Below are 15,083 nucleotides of genomic sequence, written 5' to 3' on the forward strand. Positions count from 1 at the left end.
TGGCAGGGCTTCCCTGGTGGCGCAGTGGTTGAGAGTCCGCCTGCCGATGCAGGGGACTCGGCTTTGTGCCCCGGTCCAGGAAGATCCCACATGCCGCGGAGCGGCTGGGCCCGTGAGACATGGTTGCTGAGCCTGCGCGTCCGGTGCCTGCTCTCCGCAACGGGAGAGGCCACAGCAGTGAGAGGGCCGCATACCGCAAAAAAAAAAAAAAAAAAAAAAAAAAAGAAAGAAAGAAATGTGCACAATACAATAGCTGAAAAAAAAACAAGTATAGAACAGTATGTACGGCATTATTTATTTTATGTAAAAAAGGTATATACGTATTCAAATGTACACCATGCATATCCGTATGCATAGAAATGTTGGTATGAATGAAAACAAACTACGAGCAATGATTACCTCTAGGCAATAAACTGGGAACAGGGTAGGCAGGAAGAACATGGAACCATTACCCATTATTTAATTAATTCTGTGATTTTTTTTTTTTTCCCCTTTACAAGCATGTATTAATTCCATTAAAAAAACTTTGGCAAAAAAAAAAAAAAAAATCAACACAAATCAGGAAGGACTATTTTCTAAGTGAGATGGACAGAACTGAGCGCTTCATCTCAGGGAACTAAGTTTTACACTTACCCTGCAGGCTGCCCACACTCTTTCTGTGGTGACTGTTCCACGTTAGCTATACCCTGCTGCTCAGCCTCTGCTCCTGGAGTCCTGGAACAGAATCATTTGTATCTTTTCAAGACAAACAACAGTAAATATGTACCCAACATGGACATCAGTCTAAAGAAATGACTCTAACAGGATCTGATAAAATTTATGGGCAGAGAAAACTAACCTGTGGTGACACGGGTTAGACAGTGGTTACCTTGAGGGGGTACTAAGAAGGGCACCAGGAGCCTTCTGGAACACTAGAAATATTTTATGTTATGATCTGAATGGCAGCTACATGGATGCATATCTAGGTAAAAATTCACTTTGTGTACTTTACGTATATTTGAATGATAATGTTTCAGAAAAGGACACCATGAGGATCTACAACAGGTGGTTTTGCCCTCCAGACAGGAATAATCATCCCTTGGTATCCTAACTAAGCCCAGCAAAAAAGAAATAGGAGCAAACAGCAGCACTGTTCTAAATCAGAGCAAAGAGCAATTAAAGATGTGGTTCTATCCAAGGGACCAACTGCCCACAGACGGAACTAAATTTTACTCTATAAATCACCACTGTGAGGAAAAAAAAAAAAAAAATCAAAGTCAAAGCCCAGCAAACCCAAGTAATGCAACTTGGGCAGAGGTGTGTCCCTCCCAGAAGACCACTTCAACAGCCTCTAATCCAGAACATGAAACCCCTCAGACCCAGCAGAGCCAAGGTCTGCATCTCTCACCCTGTGACTGAGGTCAGGGGTGTCGTGTTGGCTTCTTGGTCTGGAATGTGTGCTTCAGAAGAACTGGTCCGCAAGTGGGAAACTTTGTGCTTCTTGCCGCTCCCTTTGTCCAAGGGCAACTGAATCCGTTTGATTTTTGGTTTGGGTTTCATGGGCCCTGGCACTGAGGGACTTGCTGACTGCTGTCCAGAGGACGGAGAGCCCCCAGGAGAAGTGGAGCTGGCTTGCATAGCTGAGGATAAAGCCTTATTCTGCTCCAGCCCCATGCTATTAGGAGCATCTACCGTCTGGGTAAAGTTGGAGCCCTGGGTCCCTGGAGCAGAATCAAGATCCCGCTGGGAAGAGAGAATCCCAGTTTTGCTGGCGAGGAGCTGGTTCACATGCTGGAGCTGATAGTGTTCTTCTGCTTCCCCTGAAGGCGAAGCAGCTGTTATGCCTGCAGTCTGAGTCGAGGGGAGCACACAGATGCTAGATGCTGCCGTCATTGCAGCAGTAGAGGGAGTCTGTGACGTCCCCAGTTGTGGAAACATTCCTGAACTTGGCGGTAAAGCCACAGGCTGGTCTTGAATCCCCAGGCTCTGCTGGCTGGCTTTGATTAAAAGATTGCTTATGGAGCCAATATCCGGGCTACCAAGCAACCTCGGGTTGGTTAACGCGACATGTCCTGGAACGGACGCACTACTCGTAGGGGCGGTTGTAGTTTGCATGGATACAACGTTCAAGACGGAGGAACCGGAGGCCAAGCCGGACACAGGCCCTGATGTGAGGTGGCCGGTATCCTGGCTTATGGTGGCTGCACCCGCCGCCGGGGCAGCAGTTCCTCCCACATTCTGCGGTAACAGGGGCGCCTGTTCAAAATACATGATGCCAGACTTAGACCTTTTTATGATGTTGGGGACAGTTCGGTGAGATGAAGTATTCAGTGACCCCAAGTCTAACAGATTGGGATGATTTGGAAGCTGGGAGGGTGTGAAGTTAATCAACGTCATGTTGGAAACCACGTCAGAAGGGGCGATGTTTGAAGGGGTACTAGAGGGAGCGAGTTTTTTATTCTTTCGGGTCTGCAGGCGGGATATGGGTCTTTTCTTGAGTCCAGAGGATGGAGTGGCTACTGTGGTACTGAGATCTGTCCTCTGGCTGGCTTCTGAAACCAAAAGCTGGGGATCTGGAGGAGGCTGCACCCCGATAAGTAGGCCTGAAGGAGGACTGCTGATGTTTGGTGGGAAGCTACTCTGAGTAGCTGCAGGGAAGGAATGTAAGTGCTGGTGATGAGGCATGGGGAGCAATCCTTTGCTAGCAGGAGGGAATAAAGACTGGGAAGTCGGCAGGCTTGGACTGAGTCCTGTGGTTAGGGTGAGACCACTTCCCATGGGCCCCAATACTGACGTATTTGTCTCCATCACACTGGGTGCAGAACTAACAGAAGAGGTCAGCTGGATTTTTTGGGTCACTCCATTCGGAAGAGTCTGGAGAACATAAAGTGGCTGCATGTTCTGGTTAACAACAATGAGTTTCTCAGTGGCTGGTTTCAGGTGGGGCGGAGTGGTCTGGACAGCGGCATTAGAGATCTGAGACGGGCCAGGGCTATCGGTAGAGTTGGGCACGTATTTCTGGTTCTGGATAGGAACGGTAGGGGAAACAGGTACCTGAAGGCCAGGGGTGCTACTATTTCTAGTTAAATCCTGATTGTTGCCATGACCTTGCTCCACCGAACCACAAGGAGGGCTGGAGATGTGGTCTGCATCCATGTGACCTTGGATAAAGTGGTCAGGAGTCATGTGGCCTTCAGGGCTGGGATCTACTCCTGGACTCAGCAGTGAGGAGTCACCTTCAGAGGAGGCCACAGATTTTTCTGGGATGGTTCCTCTCTTCTCTCCTGAGTCTGAGATTACAGCTAGCCTACTGGGGTTCTGGCTCGGGACAGTGGGACTCCGGGTGGTCAGGACAGAGAGGTCTGATGGCAGTTCTAGTGGCAACTCGAACTGCTCCTCTGCTGAGATGGAGGAAGAGACACTGCTGTCCACGGCTTCCGTTGTCGGCAACTGCTGAGAAAACACTTCGAAAAGACCCATGTCTTTTTCACGATTACTATCAAGACCCAAACCTTCACCAAGATTCAGGAGTTCCGACGAAGAGGACTCTGGGCTCTCACCCAAAGCCTGCATGGATGGAGTATTCTTTAGTACAAAGTCCATAATATCTGAGGGCAGGATGTTCCCACAGTCATCACTGTTGTTATTATCTGAATCCGATTTCAGGAGCTCAGTATTATAGGTGTCCAGTAAGTTTTTGTCTGAGGGGGTGCTTGTGTGGACCCTGCGGCTTGACTCCAATGAGCTGAGCTGAGCTTCCAAGGAATCCTGTCCCTGTGTTTTCACTCTGCTCACAGAGTGGCAGTTATCCATCTTTGGCTCATTTTTGTGGCCAACAGAGCTCTTAATGACATGCTCTTTTTCACCAGTGTCTTCAGGCCGATCCATCTTCAAGTTCTCTGTTCCGTTTTCTTTACTGTTTCTTTTTGGAATCTGGCTGCTTTTCCTCGTTGTGGCTGTGACGCTAGTATCACTTTCTGTCCCATCGTCAACACCATCCAACTGTGAGATTTTTGGAAGATCACATTGCTCCTCCTCCCGAAATAAATTATGGGGTGTCAGCCGTTCCTCTCCACCTGAAGAAATCACTGTCCTAGTGAAATTGTAATAGTATAAATCGTCTTCGTCGGAAGTGCTCAAGTCATCAGCCCCGTCCACCTGTCCTTCAGCGGATCTCTTGCCTCGCTTCTTCCCAGTTGAGCTGCTGTAAAACGGAATGTCTTCTTCGCCATAGGACCTTACTCCATAGAGTGGGGTGAGCCCAAAGAACATGTTAGAACGTGCCCGGGCACTGCGACGGGGATATCTCCTCTTGAAAGAGCCATCCTCCTGAGGTTTGGGGCCATCTGGAAGCATTAGGTTTCTGTCCTGAACTGGAAGATTCTGATAGTTATTACTTTGAGAATCCTGGGATGAGGTATTATTGGGGCTTGCTTGGGCGACTGGACCATCTCCTGGACCTTCGGAAGTGGAAACTGGTTCTGTTGGAGACGCTGACTCTATCTGCAAAGGGGAAAGAGGACTACTTTCTTTTAGGGTATTCTTGGACTGACTCTCACCCTCCATTTTTAGAGGTGTCAGTGTTACTTTGACTGTGCGTTTCCGGGGTGTCTGTAATTCCTTGGCAGACCCTTCTACTTGCATGGATGGAGCTTTGGGGACTCCTGGAACAGAATGGACTTTGTCCCCAATCTTATCAGAGGAAACATTATTACATGGTCGTTGCCCCATGAACTCAGGAGGCAAAACTTCATCAACAAACTCTGGCTTTAGGTTTCCTTCCTCACCAGTTGCCACCTGACCAGGTTCCAAAAAAGATTTACTGGAATGCTTTTCTTTGAACATTTCTTTACAAGATTTTTTCCCTTTCTGTCTCCTGTCTCTGGAGCTGGATCCCACATGTTCGTTGATAATGGATGATCTGTTGCTCACTCCAGATAGCTTCAAGGTTTTGACTTCAGTATCTTCATCGGGAAGGGAGTTTGCTGACTGGTTGGAATCTGTCTGCTGGTCTCGATCATTCCTCTGCCCTCTCAAATGGAGTGGCGGGAACGGGAGGGCCTCTTTAGAAGAAAACGGCACTGAAGACAGCTCAGCAAAAGTGCCCGTTTTACTAACATTTAATTCTCCAGCTGTTGCATTATGAACCTGTGGGGCCAGTTTCGGAAGGCCAGGGTAAGCCACATTATGTGCCGATCCCTCTGAGTTCTTGGAACTCGGCATTTTGGTCTTCTCTCCCTTCGAAGAGGAGCTCTTGGATGTTAAGTCTGAAGCACTGGAATGCTTCATTTCTGAAGATGAAGAGCCATCGAAGTGACTGGTTTTAGTGCCCATAGTAACTACCGTCCTTTGCAGATGTGAAGAGGTGGGAGTGTTCTGCCCTAAATTAGTGTTAGAATTCAGCGGCCCTAAGACATGATCAACCGCTTTGGCACTTGACTCGAGATCTGCAGCGGTCCCTACGGTGGCGACTGAGGAAACACTGTTCCTGGAGTAAGTGCTCCCAGTTCTCGCTGGAGACATTATCCGGAGTTTAGACCGCTGGGGTGACAAGGAAGAAGTACTGTGACGCCTGGAGCCAATGCTTCGAAGTCCAGAGGAGAGTAAAGGGTCACCCACTGTGACTATCTCATGAGTGGTTGGGGTAGGGCTTCCTAAACGAGAGAGAAAGTAATAAAGTCCATTACAGATCGGACACATGTGCTGCACCACTGGTTTCAATGACTTGGCTAGATATGTTTACAGCTAACAGAAAATCAACATTTTCCATTGGCAGAAGTCACCACGATAAAGGTGCCTGACAGCATTACAAACTAATCTTTGAGCTGACCTCCTTGGGTCGGGTAGGTCAGTGAAGTCCTTTACCTGCAGAAGGCAGTGGCCGACAGCCAGGGGATCTCTGCGTTGGAGAATAGCTGGGTGTTCGAACCCTAGGGACCTTTGAGATGACGTGATAGAAACAGGAACCAGAGGTTTGTGAATGAGGAGGTCGATCTGGTGATGGAGGACTTACAATTTCAGCTGTGTTTTGACTTTCTTTAGGTGAAATTTCTGTGGCAGGAAATAAAAACTCTTACTATAAAAATTTAATGAAGATATCAAACAAATGAACCAAGAAAAAGCCAGCTGTCAGGTAAGTACCAAAACAGAAGCAAATGTGACCTCCCAAAGCAATGCCTTTTTCCCACCTGTCAATCACAATATTCCCCCAAATCGAATTCAAGTCCCATCTTGATTAAGATTAAAGACTAACCTGCAAAAGATGTTGGACTGTGGGCAATGGTCCTGTTTTCATCATGTTCAACAGTGCTGTTGATATCTGGCTCTACAACCGGAGGACGGCATTCCACTATCTTGCACGTGTACACGCAGCGTTTGCGAGCATCCGTGGTGCTCCAGTACACCCGAGAACACCTGCACGCAGATGGTAATGATCACCATGAGTGCGAGGACAGAAGCAGAGACTGACATTTGTCAAAACCTCTTCTCAGCCTAGGTTCCCTGGCTTCCTTGATTTACAAAATTTAGCTTTATTTCATGGATTCTTATTAGAGGGTCTCCTGGTTAGGGTCTTCCAAGTTTTTTGAAGTCCTTGGTTTTTCCTGGCCTCTGAGAAAACAGCATCAAATCCTTTTTTATTGTGTTGTAAGCAGGGGACAAAATTAGTAAAACAGCCTAAAATGCAAAGAAAAAAAAATACTAACTATTGATACTACAAGAAATAGTTATTGGCCTTCAGGAAGGGATAACTGCCCCACCATGTGTATAAAGTGAGGAAAGAACAAACCTGGCGTGTTTCCCTTGGGAGAAAAGCCCCATGAGACAAGAGAGATGGAACTGCTTCAAATCTGCTGGATGCTGATGGAGCCTAGCTCTTTACACTAAGAGCTGCCAGCTAAATGTGGAGTAGAGACTGTGTTTTCACAATTGAAATGCAGAATATATCAGAGTATATATAACAAAAGGGAGACTCCAAAGGGGAAGAGAGAGAAAAAGAATTTTAAATTTATATCATCAGTTTGCTAGAAGTTTAAACAATTTGCTTCATGTGGGAAAGATTATAAATTCTTACTGGACTATTTGATTGTTATTGTAGGGGTTATTCTTAGAAGGACCTATAAAATATAAAACGTAAAAAGAGGACAGAGGCATGAGGTGTTTGATCCCTGACAACACACTGGACTTCTGAACTGAGGTGAATGGAATTCAGTGGAATCTTAAGAGACTGGCCTGGTGTTTTCTACCTAGGTTTTATTTGGAAATGATTCTGAAATTATGTCAACAATACTTTCCTTCTACAATTGGATCTAGCTGACATAAAATGATACTTTAGTCCCAATCTACGAGAAGTAGCAAAAAAAAAAAAAAAAGGAATTAGTTAAAAGTCACTAACAAGTATGGCTCTACATTTAATGACCTACTCACTGCTTCAGGGTGCTCAAGGGGTGGGGCTGCTGTCTTCTCTCCACAGAGCTACTTACTGATATCCAATAGGAAAGAGCTTATCCTCACAGTCAGAGAGATCGTTCAGAATCCCTAAGCAGTCAATTGTCATGGAGCCTGAGTAAGAAAAGAAGAACTGATTAGAGGCAATCATGAGAAGGCCCACTTTATAACTGAAGACTAGAAAGTACCTCAGTGACACAGCCAGCCTTCCCCAACATCCAAGGCCCATGTCATACCAATCATCATGTGGATATTTTCTGGTTCTAAGCCATTGAGAAACTTCCTTCTCAAGCTGATTCCTTCAAAGTCCACAAACACTCTTCTAAAAACTTCAAATCCATTCTCAGGAACCACCTTAAATGAAAAGCCAGGGTAGCTGTTAGGCTATCCCTTTTACACACCATACTCATGATACTGACTCAGAGGTAAAGTGCAGAGCATATCTCAAAATCACCCTTCTGTTTCACTAGCAGTGCCTCTGTTACTGCTCCTAAGAGGAGGTGATTCTAGGAATACCTAGAATCACCTACTAGGAACACCTAGGAGGATGGTGAAATACAGTTTACCATCTTGCTATTTTCAGCCTCTTTTCCTAGAGAATTCAAAAAGCAGCTAAAGCTGTCTCACCTCGCCTTTGATCAAATCCCGATGTCGCTGGCAATATACTTTTTTATCATCCAGAAACACACAGTTCTTCGCTCGGGAACACATAAAATGATAGTTGCTGGTGCAGGATGTGAGGCAGCAACCCACAGTGGCTCCTGGCTTTTGGCAGAATTCACATCTCTAACAACCCAGAAAGAACAGAGTCCAAGTCAGACTTTCAGAAGTTTTAGCCATTTTCCATCTCCCCTAGAGAGTCACCCCATTCTGGGTCTCCCACAATTCATTTTGCTATTGGTAATCTGCTGAATTACAGAGAAGTGATATGAGCCATAAAGCCTCCTCCACAAATCCTTTCTTTCCTATGGCCCATGCGGCCTATGATTATTAAATTTAAATATTACAACTTGATTTAGAACTTGAATCAAAACAGTTTTTTCTAGGATGCACAATTGATTTAGAGAAGATGAAACTTTGAAGATCGATGTTAAAAACATCATCTTGGTAGAAAGCTGTTATATCCAAAAGAACTCAGTTCCGGAAAGATTATACTAGTCAGAGACATAACGGTTCTTAATTACTAGGCTTAACTGATGAATTTATGTGATTCAGATTTCCTTCAACTAGGCTATATGTTACTACCTCATTCTGTCACAGTCACAGTCTGGGCTCCTCTCCAGGGAAGACTTTTTATTTGTGCTCTCTGCACATTTTACTTATGTTTCTTATGCATGTGCTCTTTTCTGTTTCTTCCTGATAATCCTTCATTTTCTCCCCCCATCAAAATATAGCTTTAAAAATTTTACTCCTTCATAGCCTTTTCTGATTACTCTAAGCTGCTACTAATCACTTTCTACATCCCCCCGTCGTGTATGTATTTTGTGGGTTTATCCTATGGAGCCTCAGAGTGCTGATTCAACTGGAACCTCAGAGGTCATTTTGTCTAAATCACTTAATAAATTAATACCTTTCTTGGGCATATGAATTATCTCCCCAACTGGATAAGACTTTGTTTTCTATTTCTTTTATACCCATCCTCCAAGGGTCAGAATAGCAATCTGCCTACAGTGTACACCAATATTTGCTGCTGGCTAACCATTCTGAAGGAGCTATGAGAAACATCAGCGAGGCAGCATTGACCCCCAGAAAGAACATCTGGAAACTGAGAGGGAGTCTCTTCCATAACATTCACCCATAGGTTCTTACCAGCTGCTTGCCCCTGATCACAGCCATATGCACATTCTTTAGTGATCCATCATCATCTTCAAACACTTCTGCTGACCACAAAGCGCAATTTACATGTGTCCATTCGTTTTGGCCAATGTATAGCAAACGGCCAGCATCCTATGAAACAAGAGATTTCCTTTTTTCTTTGAAGAATATAATGTCAAATAGGGTTTCCCTTGGTATTAGCTTTACCTCATTCAGGATAACTTCAGTAAATCAAGTCTAATTCTTTAACTTAGGGGTGCACACAAAAATCACAATTCAAAGTTTCTTTGTTTTCACTTCTCACCTTTTTCGATTACCTTTTCCACAGACTGGAAATATTTTATAATCATAAATGATTAAAGAACAAGCAGTATGTGTTAGGTTTATATAGAAGTGTCCACTGACTTCTTTAAAACCATATTTCAAAGCCAGTTCTCTCAGCTTGCCTTAAAAATCTTTTTTAAAAAAACTGTAAGCTTACTATGTGCCAGGACCCAAATAAGGCTTTACATACATTATTTCCTTTAATCCTCATAACCATTCTGAGGTAAGATTATTATTATCCTCATTTTAAAAATGAAACTGAGGGTCAGAGAGGTTAAACTCTTTGCCAAGGTCAACAAGTAGGCGGCAAAGCACAGAAATGAATCCAGGCAACCTGCCAGACCTGGGGACCTTAGCCACACTGCTAATAACTACATTAAACACAAGCTATTTAATGTGCAACTTCTGTTTTATTCACTTTCATAAAATCTTTTTTTGAGGACCTGCCAATAGAAATTATAAGATATCAGCACGTTAATTTAAGGCAACTCATCTTTTAAATCAATTAAATCAGTTATAGAAAAAAAAACCCAAATGCCACAAACTAAGTGACAAATAGTCACTGAATAAACGGCACTGGTCACCAAGTTTAGACACAAAGAGGTCGTTATTGGCTAGTCTACTAAGCAGGACCCAGTGCACCAAGGTACTTACATTAGCACTGTCATCACCGTACGTCAAACATAATGCACACTGTCTATTATCTTCTATGCCTGGTGGTGGGTTCAGTTCTGGACTGTCTTCTCGACTCCTATCAGTACCTTGGAACCCAGAAGACATACAGTTAAAATTGGCAATACTATGTCTGATATCCAGGAAAAAGGAAAACAATTCTGCTTAAATAGCCTAGAGCCTATAAAATCAACACTTTCAAAAAGTGTTCAAAGTTATGCTATCTTACTATCCGTTACATTACTTGTATCAGTTCCCTGTTAACATTCCAAGTGAAGCAAAAATAATGATTTCACTACATTTAAGGATCACCGGGAAATTTTTCCAATACGGAAGTACATTAAATTTAGAGTCACAAAGTCAATCATTTGCACCCAGAGAGAAATGGATAACAAGTCTTCATTTGGTGTCTTACTCAAAATTGGTGGTGTAGGAGGATGCAGAGGAGTTGGTGAGTCTGGCTCTCCAGGCCCTTTAGGTTTGGGAGCTGGAATGATTTTCTTCATTAAAGGAGGCTGCTCAGTGTGGCTGTTTTCCTCTCGCTCCTGCCACTGAGCATAATTATGGTCAAGTGAAGGTGGAAGCACTGCGTTTGGTAACATCCCACTGCTGGAAATAATTGATTCAACAAGTATTTATTGAACTCCTACAAGATACCCAGAACTGTACAAAACAGTCAAATTCTTGATATCATCAGGTCTCAGGCCTGGGCACAAGCCTTTCACAGACTGTAAGAACAAGTCATAGAATTCGAAAACTGCCTACACAGGACTTTATTATTTTTAAAAATATAATCCCGATGTACTGTGACTTTTGGTTAAACATCTAGAAACAAATGATAACCTTATCAATGTGTCAAAAGGATTTACTGGAATAAAAATTTAAGGTTAAATACGGAGAATCAAGAACTGTTGAGAGCACCATTTGAACTAAATAAAATAGAACCCAGTTATAACTGGGCTATATATATAGTACATGTATTGTACATATGCCACAAGTTCCCTAAAACAACAAATATATAAATAAAGAAAAAAAGGGCAGCAGACTGCAATAAACATTAAGTGTTGGGCTTCCCTGGTGACGCAGTGGTTGAGAGTCCGCCTGCCGAAGCAGGGGACACGGGTTCATGCCCCGGTCCGGGAAGATCCCACATGCCGCAGGGCAGCTGGGCCCGTGAGCCATGGCCACTGAGCCTGCGCGTCTGGCGCCTGTGCTCCGCAACGGGAGAGGCCACAACAGTGAGAGGCCCGCGTACCGCAAAAAAAAAAAACAAACATTAAGTGTTGACTCTAAACCAGCAATAAAAAGGCATTTCAGGGCTTCCCTGGTGGCGCAGTGGTTTAGAATCTGCCTGCCAATGCAGGAGACAAGGGTTCGATCCCTGGCCCAGGAAGATCCCACATACTGCGGAGCAACTAAGCTCATGCACTGCAACTACTGAGCCTGCGCTCTAGAGCCCGCGTGCCACAACTACTGAAGCCCGCGTGCCTAGAGTCCACGCGCCTAGAGCCCGTGTTCTGCAACAAGAGAAGCCATGACAATGAGAAGCTCGCGCACCGCAATGAAGAGTAGCCCCTGCTCGCTGCAACTAGAGAAAGCCCATGCACAGCAATGAAGACCCAACACAGCCAAAAAAACAAATTATTAATTAATTTTTTTAAAAAAGGCATTTCAACTGATTAATCTTTAATATTAAAACCTAGTCTAAAAAAAACCCTCAATCTAAAAATATAAGAACGCTCAGATTTCTAGCTGACGAAGTGAAAAAAAGTAATACTGAATTTACTCACTTGCTTGATACTTTATTTGGCTCCCAAAACCTGGACTTTTTGACACTGAACCATGGAAAAACACGTTCCATTTGCTAACAGAAAAACAAACAAACAAAATGTAAGCATGTGATCATTCATTTGGAAAGCACATAAAAACCAACAACTTCACACCAGCTTCTCTGTCAATATGAGGATGATTTCAGGCCACCAAGGGAAAGAACCATCCACTCTGGAACCTCACTAATCTCCTCCCAAAGAATCAGAGGAACGAATTAAACCAAAAATGATTTATACACATGACAAAGCAAAACATAGATGAGAACAAGTCTGTTCTGTTCATGGGGTAACAACCCACGGATTAAGCATCAAAGACATGAACTATTAATATCATTCACCCGAATAAAGAAGGACTTGACCATGCTGTTGGCTTTTTTAATCTCTGGCTGCCCTCCATCTGAGTTAATGGCTGCTTGAATGATCTTCACGATATCATCACTGAACTCCAACTGTATACAAAAACAAAGCATTAATTATTCATAGAACAGTGTGCTCTCAAAACCACTTCCTCTTCCCTCCTAAATCATCCAGCACAGAGATCCAATAGAAAAGGGGCACCCCATTTTTTAATACGGTGTAATTTCTCTTTAGTGGAGGCCTTTGGGATTCAGTTCATAATTAATTTGTGGCAGTCAAGACATGCCAGGCTAATAAGGTAAGAATGCAAATAAATTAGCTGTATCCTGGTAAGTTACCAAACAGGGCCACGATTTTTTACTTAGACTAAAACGAATAAACAACTGAATAGCAAACACGGACCATGAGCTAACAGATGATCATTTCCTACACTTTCTTAAAATCATAAAATTAAAAGGCATCTATCTAGAAATGAATATCCATTATAAAAAGACATATTATTCAGATGTGATCTCAAAAGGGGCAAACCAATTAATTGCACATTAGTAATTTTCCATAAACAGTTTTAATATAAAAATAATTTTAATATAAAAATAATTTTTGAAGAACTCAGATGAAAGCCAAATAAAAAGACACTACCTTCCCTATCATAACCCATCTTCCAAAACACAGAACTAAAATAACTCACATATTTTTAGGTATTTAAAACCACACGACATTTTTAAACACAATATAAATCATCTTTTAATGCTAACACCCAGCCTCATCCCCCAAAAGACCCAAGGAAGCTAAACTGGAGCTGGAAATTTGGGTAGTTTGCTGTATAGACATACCACAGATGTGTAGTTCCCTTGGTCCATTTTCCTCTTGACTCCTTCCAGATCTAAAGGCTGTTGATCTTCCTGTTTGCTGACCTCAGTAAGCACTGGTGGATCAGGCCCTTCTGGGGAGCTGCGGGAAGGTATACTCTCCTCTGTCTCAGGATTTAAGTCCGGAGGTTTGGCAGCCTGTCGTCAGGAAAGATATGTTCCTTTTATCTAACACTGAAAATGAGGCACCTATGCAGATTCTACTAAAAATGAATAAAGATGGTACTGAATGATATGTATTATAAAACCTAAAGAACTTGAAAATAATCACAGAGATTTCTCAAATACTAGAAAAGGAAAGTTAAAACGAGCTGGCTATCTAACAGCTTGGCTAGGCTCACTGAGGAGCTTTGCTTGATAACTCCCAACCTAGTATGAAGAAACAGAAACTGTCCAATTCCTTTTGAGTAAGACACAGATACAGCTAATTTTCCTATTCAAAAAACAGACTCTATTAGGGCTTCCCTGGTGGTGTAGTGGTTGGGAGTCCGCCTGCCGATGCAGGGGACACAGGTTCGTGCCCCGGTCCGGGAAGATCCCACGTGCCGCGGAGCGGCTGGGCCCGTGAGCCATGGCCGCTGAGCCTGCGCGTCCGGAGCCTGTGCTCCGCAACAGGAGAGGCTGCAGCAGTGAGAGGCCCGCGTACCGCAAAAAAAAAACAAAACAAAAAACAGACTCTATTAAAAGGTAAGGCAGCAGCCTAGCTCTGAGTTAAAGTTATCCATGTGGTTCTTCCAATATTATACCTGTGTTCCCAATGACTACTTTATGTATATAGTTCATGACTTAAACGGACAAGAAGCAGTGATTTTCAAATCGTGTCCTGAGGAGCCCTGGAACTTTCCTGGAGCCAAAGGGTCTCCACTACCACCCTCGCAGATCAAGCCACCATCCCGCTCCCTCTTACCTAGAGCACCACCACTGCCTCCTAACCACGGCTCCTGCCTGTAGGCTCAGTCCTCTCCAATCCTTTCTCTCACTCCAGTCAGAATCATTTTTTTGTTTTTTTATTTTTTTCTAAAAAGCAACTCTGATCAGGTTACTCTTTTGGGTGAAGTCCTTCATTGGGCTCCCCATGGCCTTCAGAATACAAAGTCCAAATTTCATATTACAACAGCAAGACCTTTGAAAGAGATATGGCCCCTTCCTTCTTCTTACCCCAGAGGAGGGTTTTACTCTTGGTGCTAAAAATTTCCTTAATAGCCTAAGGTCAAAACAAGGAACTCTACAAAACTAAATGAAGAATGAGGCAAAAGAAAATAAACTGAAAAGCACACACACACAAAAATGCACACATTCCACGACTAGGTAAAAACCACCACTCGGAATACAAAATGAGACTTGGGCCTACCTGTCGGTAGCGTAGCAAGTGGCTGGTGGTCCGAGAGTTCAACAAGGCTGTCAGTACTTGTTTCAGAGAGATCTGGAGCTCTTTTTCAAGCGCCAGTCGCCACTCCGCAGGGTGCCGCTCTGTACAGTTCACACAAGTGTAAGCCACACTTTCCGGAAGATTAGACAGAATCTCATACATCTCATCTGGGAAAACAAAAACCTACAATGATGAGATGCTCTGAAGAGTGGGAGACAGGGAAAAGAGAAAGCTATTCCACTGAACTTAATATCAAGCTGCATATTAGAACAGTATTAAGACTCTCACACCCCTGAAGAACTCATATGTATTGATCTCTGAAGGGACATTATTAACACTAACTCAGGATTTAGTCACGGGAGAATCAATAGGTTATGGTATCCACAAAGGACAGCAAATAAACATCTTAAAGAATGGGCTTCC

At 43.6% G+C, this 15,083-nt stretch overlaps 1 protein-coding gene across 8 annotated transcripts in view; it reads right to left on the reverse strand.

The window, feature by feature from the left end:
* KMT2A (lysine methyltransferase 2A) overlaps positions 1-15,083 on the reverse strand; it is a 76,740-nt gene that overhangs the window by 15,476 nt on the left and 46,181 nt on the right. For all 8 annotated transcript variants that reach the window (XM_024131283.3, XM_024131282.3, XM_055078729.1 and 5 more), the window contains 14 exons: positions 14,643-14,827; positions 13,256-13,429; positions 12,404-12,514; positions 12,027-12,100; positions 10,652-10,845; positions 10,219-10,325; positions 9,235-9,372; positions 8,053-8,211; positions 7,662-7,779; positions 7,461-7,539; positions 6,233-6,393; positions 5,845-6,030; positions 1,388-5,633; positions 634-714 (listed from right to left, as the gene is read on the reverse strand). In XM_024131283.3, coding sequence (XP_023987051.1) covers positions 634-714; positions 1,388-5,633; positions 5,845-6,030; positions 6,233-6,393; positions 7,461-7,539; positions 7,662-7,779; positions 8,053-8,211; positions 9,235-9,372; positions 10,219-10,325; positions 10,652-10,845; positions 12,027-12,100; positions 12,404-12,514; positions 13,256-13,429; positions 14,643-14,827 — 6,013 coding nt within the window. The remainder of the gene's footprint in view (positions 1-633; positions 715-1,387; positions 5,634-5,844; positions 6,031-6,232; positions 6,394-7,460; positions 7,540-7,661; positions 7,780-8,052; positions 8,212-9,234; positions 9,373-10,218; positions 10,326-10,651; positions 10,846-12,026; positions 12,101-12,403; positions 12,515-13,255; positions 13,430-14,642; positions 14,828-15,083) is intronic.

Source organism: Physeter macrocephalus, chromosome 16 (genome assembly GCF_002837175.3).
Source record: "Physeter macrocephalus isolate SW-GA chromosome 16, ASM283717v5, whole genome shotgun sequence".
Lineage (NCBI taxonomy): Eukaryota > Metazoa > Chordata > Mammalia > Artiodactyla > Physeteridae > Physeter > Physeter macrocephalus.